Raw genomic sequence first — 6,551 nt, 5'->3', positions numbered from 1 at the left:
CTGAACAGCCCCATGCAGAATAAGTGCAAACATGGGGTGAATTGAATTTTTTCACAATTCCTACTGATTTCTGAACTTGTTTCCTACAAGGGAGTTTGAGATTTTCCTACAAGTGTGAGTTGTTTTCTGCAAGTTATTTCCTACAAAGAATTTGAGGTCCTAATCAGCTGGTCTGCCTGATTAGGAAGGAGAAAGGGTGAGGCTCTCCGGGGAATGAACTTGTTTCACCTGATCACTTGCCTCCTCCCCCGGTGTCTTTTAAGCAGTATGAACTTAGGCCTGAGCTGCCAGGCTTTAAGTTCTTTGTGGAACACCTTGGGGGGCAAGTCTACTTTGCTCTTGTTTTAAATTAGGTGTAATTGAAACCCCAGTGGCTTAGCATTTCTCAGCATTTCCTAGCCTGAGGGTGCAGTGGAGCAGATCCTCTCCGTTTTGGAACTCCAGTGAGGCAGCAGCTCTGGCTGATAGTGTGGCCATTTGTAATGCTTCTTGATTGGCTAACTGGGAAACCTGTGTGAGCCTAGGGCCATTCTCAGGGTGTTAGTTACCTCTCCAGGGTTAGAACAGAACAGGCAACTGGCGAGAACAGCAAAGCCACAGAAACACTGGGGTGAGTTTTGTTTTGTGACCATGGGCTTCTTTTGTAGTAATGATTGATTCCACCTTGAAAGTAAAGAGAATGGTTCCAGGAAGTGTATAGCACATTTCAAAGGGCTTTCACATCCATCTTGTCTTTGAGGCAAACACAAGTGCTAGGTTCTGGGATTCAGAGATGGAGAAGGCTTGGTGTTAGTCCTTGGGGAACTTTCTTCCTCAATATTTACTGAACACTAACTTACCAAATACTGTGCTAAGAAGGCTGGGAAGATACATATCCAGTATTATTCATCCTATCTACATTCATTGAAGGCTATGGCATGGATGGCACTGTAGTAAGCATTGGAGGTGGAGTGGTGGGCAATGATCATCTCTGCCATAAGGAAACCCACACTCCAGTGGGCAGGTGGCCACACAAAAACAATGATAATTCAGTGTGGTAAGTGCCGGGATCCCAAAATGTCCTGAGAGAAGAGGGGCCCCTGGCAGAGGGGGCCTGTAAACTGTGGAGCTGGCTTGGAGAAGAATCCAGGGCAGGACATAGGACTGGCCCTTAACTTATCCTGGGATGGGGCTGGGAGTGGGAGTTATGGCACCTACCCGTGAGGCAGGCATTATCTGCATGTTACAGTTTAGACCTTGAGTCTCTGAGAGGTTAAAGAACTTTCTAGATCTTACACACACACTCCCTGAAAAATATGACTATAAAACCAGAAGTCCAGACTGTTAGTGCTCTCTTCTGTGAGCAGTTTCTTGGTAAAGTTCCCCAGCTGATCTGAGATTTTGTGGCATCTGTTCTTTCTTTGTTTCTGTAACTATATGTTCTATCAGTGATTTCCTTCTGGTTCATGGTGGTCTTTAATCACCTGAGATTGCCCCAATCATGGAAGCAAGGAAGGCTTGTGGTGTGAGTGGAAGTGATCTGGCTCCCAGGCTCAGGTGGCCTGGAGTGTTACTGTAGGAGAGGCTGTGTGGATATACAAAACCTTAGCCACCTTGGACAGAGTTCAGCATGGACTGGGACAGCTTGCCAGTCAGTTGGTGAGCAGTCTTGGTGATGCCCTGAGGTGTTGAAAGCCCGGGCTATGGAGAAGGATGTGTCAGAGCATGAGGGGGCACTGGGATGTGTGTGTGTGTATGTGTGTGTGTGTGTGTGTGTGTGTGTGTATAGGGGGGTGTTGGACCTTTCTTGCCACTGGAGGATGTGACTGGAGAAAGTGAAAACACCATTAAGAGAATTGTTCATGGATTGAGTTGAGCTGGGCCCTTGGAAGGGGACAAGCTCACCAAGTGACCAAGTGTAGAATGTAAGAATTAGAGGGAGAAGCAGAAATAAGAGGAGATGTCGATTGTCAAAGAAGGTCCACCAGGGAGATCTCTTCTAAAGACTCTGAATGGTATGTGGAGAGGTTGAGGACACTGTTCTGCAAACCAAGGATAGAAAAGAAGGCCAGGAGCCATGGCTCATGCCTGTAATCCCAGCACTTTGGGAGGCTGAAGTGGGTGGATTGCTTGAGATCAGGAGCTTTAGACCAGCTTGGGCAACATGGTGAAACCCCATCTCTACAAAAAATATAAAAATTAGCAGAGCATGGTGGCACATGCCTGTAGTCCTAGTTACTCAGGAGGCTGAGGTGGGAGGATCACTTGAGCTGGGGGAAGTCAAGGCTGCAGTGGGCCAAGATCATACCACTGCACTCCAGCCTGGGTGACAAAGTAAGCCTCTGTCTCAAAAAAAAAAAAAAAAAAGGAGAAGGAAGTGGCATGAAGGAAAGCTGTAGGCACAAGATAATTTAAACCACTCAAAGGCAATAGAAAGACATCTAACATGGAGACAGTAACGCTATCCTGACTGTTCCACATCGTCCAACGAGGGACTTATTAACTTCCTAATAGAGCTCCTCCTCTAACCTGTTTCCACTGGACAGCCCTTTCCATACTTTAGTTCTACATACTACAGACTTTGTGTGATCCTGCAGACAATGGGGAATCATCAAGCATGTTCATCAACTAAAAGGAAAAACACTTTGGGACTGTTAGGGTCCTCAAAGGCCCTAACAGTCCTTCACAAATTGGTACTAATGTCTATCTACAGCTTTATTTTTTTGCTATTCTCCCCTTTATTCCAGCCACAAACAAGGCATTCATACGTGCTCTCTGCCTTCTTGGAACACTCTTCCCTTCTACGCATAACTAACTCCTACTCATCTTTCAATTTCCAACTCACAAGCATCTCAGCTATTCAAGGGCTTTCATGTAATTCACCCACTGAGTGAAGAAGTCTTTTGTATCATTTCAGATCACACCACCCAAATTGCTGCCTCCTGGTGATGACCTCTTGGCTAACATACACAACATGACTGAATTCATTTTTCTGGGACTTTCTCCCAAGCAGGAGGTGCAGAGGGTTTGCTTTGTGATATTTCTGTTCTTGTACACAGCAATTGTGCTGGGGAATTTCCTCATTGTGCTCACTGTCATGACCAGCAGAAGCCTTGGTTCACCCATGTACTTATTCCTCAGCTACCTATCCTTCATGGAGATCTGCTACTCTTCCACTACATCCCCCAAACTCATCTCAGATCTGCTGGCTGAAAGGAAAGCCATATCTTGGTGGGGTTGCATGGCACAGCTTTTCTTCTTGCACTTCTTAGGTGGCACTGAGATTTTCCTGCTCACTGTGATGGCCTATGACCACTATGTGGCCATCTGCAAGCCCCTCAGCTACACCACCATCATGAACTGGCAGGTGTGTGCTGTCCTTGTAGGAATAGCATGGGTGGGAGGCTTCATGCATTCCTTTGCACAAATCCTTCTCATCTTCAACTTGCCCTTCTGTGGCCCCAATGTGATCAACCACTATTTCTGTGACCCAGTTCCCCTTCTCAAACTTGCCTGCTCTGACACCTTCCTCATTGGTCTGCTGATTGTTGCCAATGGAAGGACCCTGTCTGTGATCAGTTTTGGGGTCCTCTTAGCATCCTATATGGTCATTTTGCTCCATCTGAGAACCTGGAGCTCTGAAGGGTGGCGCAAAGCCCTCTCCACCTGTGGGTCCCATGTTACTGTAGTTATCTTGTTCTTTGGGCCCTCCATCTTCATCTATCTGAGGCCTTCTACCACTCTGCCCATAGACAAGATGGTGGCTGTGTTCTACACCATGATAACCCCGATCCTGAACCCTGTCATCTACTCTCTGAGAAATGCTGAAATGAAGAAGGCGATGAAGAGGCTGTGGATTAGGACACTGAGACTAAATGAGAAATAGAGGCTGAGTCTTGGTATTGATGCTTGGGTTTAGAATGACTGTTGAGTCCAAACTGAAGGAGCAGAATACGTTGAAGGAAAGTTCACAGGACCTGTTAGTTCCAGATTATTCTACCTGGCCTCTCTCTTTAAAAAGTTCATTTTCATAACTTGAATAATATTTCCTTTTGTGGATGTACTAATTTTTTACCACCATAAATAACACTGTAGTAAATATTCTTGAACAGACATCTTTAACCATGCTTCTGACTTTCTTTTAGGCTTATTTCCTAGAGTGAATTTAGTGTTAGAGTGTAAAGACTTTTGGTGCACAGTGTTACACTGAGTCACCTATCTTGTGAAAGTGCTCTTGACAGAATAGAATCCTGTCATTAAACACTTTTTTTGATAAGAAATGATTTCACATTGTTTCAAAGTATCTTTCCTTAGGATACCAAGGGGTATTAATTACAAATAGAAAAATGTAACTTTATAGCCCCTTCCCTCTAAACAATTGCCCAAAGTGAGTATCACCAGAAATAAGATCCATTGATGCTATGTGCCTCTTGATATGGTACACTGGAGAGGCACGCAATATCATTATTGTGCTATTCTTACCAAAAATACATAACCTGAGTCTAATCATTAAAAAAACAAGGAGAGCCCAAACAAAGAATATTCTGCAAAATTACTGTCCTTCACTCTTCAAATGTGTAAAGATGAAGAAGAATTACTCTGGATTAAAGATAGGTGAGAAGTAAAGGCAACGTGTGATCCTGGATTTGATCTTGGATATTAGATAGAGGACATTTGTGGGACAAAACTCTGTAGATGAGACAATAAAATTACATGAATGTTAATTTCCTGATTTTGATCATTGTACTGTGTTTGTCTCAAGGAATGTTCTTGGATCAGGGAATTGCTTATTGAGATATCTAGAGATAAAGGGACATCATACTGGCAGCTTTCAAATATTTCAGAAAAATTATTATTTTTATTGTATATCTTTAAGGTGAGCAACATACTGTTTTGATATACCTATACTATACACAATGAAATTATTAGTCAAGCAAATTAACATACTTATCACTTTGCAGAGATTGCTTTTTTTAATGGTAAGAGTACCTAAAATCTACTCTCAGCAAATTTCCAGTATACAATACCATATTATTTACTATAGTCCTTATGTTGCATGTTAGATCTCTAGACTTATTTATTCATTATTTATTTATTTATTTATTATTATTATACTTTAGGTTTTAGGGTACACGTGCGCAATGTGCAGGTTAGTTACATATGTATACGTGTGCCATGCTGGTGGGCTACACCCACTAACTCGTCATCTAGCATTAGGTATATCTCCCAATGCTATCCCTCTCCCCTCCCCCCACCCCACAACAGTCCCCAGAGTGTGATGTTCCCCTTCCTGTGTCCATGTGTTCTCATTGTTCAATTACCACCTATGAGTGAGAATATGTGGTGTTTGGTTTTTTGTTCTTGCGATAGTTTACTGAGAAAGATGATTTCCAATTTCATCCATGTCCCTACAAAGGACATGGACTCATCATTTTTTATGGCTGCATAGTATTCCATGGTGTATATGTGCCACATTTTCTGAATGCAGTCTGTCATTGTTGGACATTTGGGTTGGTTCCAAGTCTTTGCTACTCTGAATAGTGCCGCAATAAACATACGTATGCATGTGTCTTTATAGCAGCATGATTTATAGTCCTTTGGGTATATAACCAGTAATGGGATTGCTGGGTCAAATGGTATTTCTAGTTCTAGATCCCTGAGGAATGGCCACACTGACTTCCACAATGGTTGAACTAGTTTACAGTCCCACCAACGGGGTAAAAGTGTTCCTATTTCTCCACATCCTCTCCAGCACCTGTTGTTTCCTGACTTTTTAATGATTGCCATTCTAACTGGTGTGAGATGGTATCTCATTGTGGTTTTGATTTGCATTTCTCTGATGGCCAGTGATGATGAGCATTCTTTCATGTGTCTTTTGGCTGCATAAATGTCTTCTTTTGAGAAGTGTCTGTTCATGTCCTTCACCCACTTTTTGATGGGGTTGTTGGATTTTTTCTTGTAAATTTGTTTGAGTTCATTGTAGATTCTGGATATTAGCCCTTTGTCAGATGAGTAGGTTGTGAAAACGTTCTCCCATTCTGTAGGTTGTCTGTTCACTCTGATGGTAGTTTCTTTTGCTGTGCAGAAGCTCTTTAGTTTAATTAGATCCCATTTGTCAATTTTGGCTTTTGTTGCCATTGCTTTTGGTGTTTTAGACATGAAGTCCTTGTCCTTGCCTATGTCCTGAATGGTAATGCCTAGGTTTTCTTCTAGGGTTTTTTTGGTTTGAGGTCTAATGTTTAAGTCTTTAATCCATCTTGAATTGATTTTTGTATAAGGTGTAAGGAAGGGATCCAGTTTCAGCTTTCTCCATATGGCTAGCCAGTTTTCCCAGCACCATTTATTAAATAGGGAATCCTTTCCCCATTGCTTGTTTTTGTCAGGTTTGTCAAAGATCAGATAGTTGTAGATATGTGGCATTATTTCTGAGGGCTCTGTTCTGTTCCATTGGTCTACATCTCTGTTTTTGTACCAGTACCATGCTGTTTTGGTTACTGTAGCCTTGTAGTATAGTTTGAAGTCAGGTAGCGTGATGCCTCCAGCTTTGTTCTTTTGGCTTAGAATTGACTTGG

The 6,551-nt window shown here is 42.6% G+C and overlaps 1 protein-coding gene across 1 annotated transcript; it reads left to right on the top strand.

Moving 5' to 3' along the window:
• The first annotated feature begins 2,941 nt into the window (after positions 1–2,941).
• Positions 2,942–3,865, top strand: LOC129007454 (olfactory receptor 4X2). The gene has a single exon (XM_054438367.2). The coding sequence runs from the start codon at positions 2,954–2,956 to the stop codon at positions 3,863–3,865; it is 912 nt and encodes a 303-aa protein (XP_054294342.1). The 5' UTR covers positions 2,942–2,953.
• The last annotated feature ends 2,686 nt before the right edge of the window (positions 3,866–6,551 follow it).

This window comes from Pongo pygmaeus, chromosome 9 (assembly GCF_028885625.2).
Source record: "Pongo pygmaeus isolate AG05252 chromosome 9, NHGRI_mPonPyg2-v2.0_pri, whole genome shotgun sequence".
Lineage (NCBI taxonomy): Eukaryota > Metazoa > Chordata > Mammalia > Primates > Hominidae > Pongo > Pongo pygmaeus.
The sequence above is the reverse complement of the archived record's forward strand: the minus strand, read 5'-3'. Positions and strand labels throughout refer to the sequence as shown.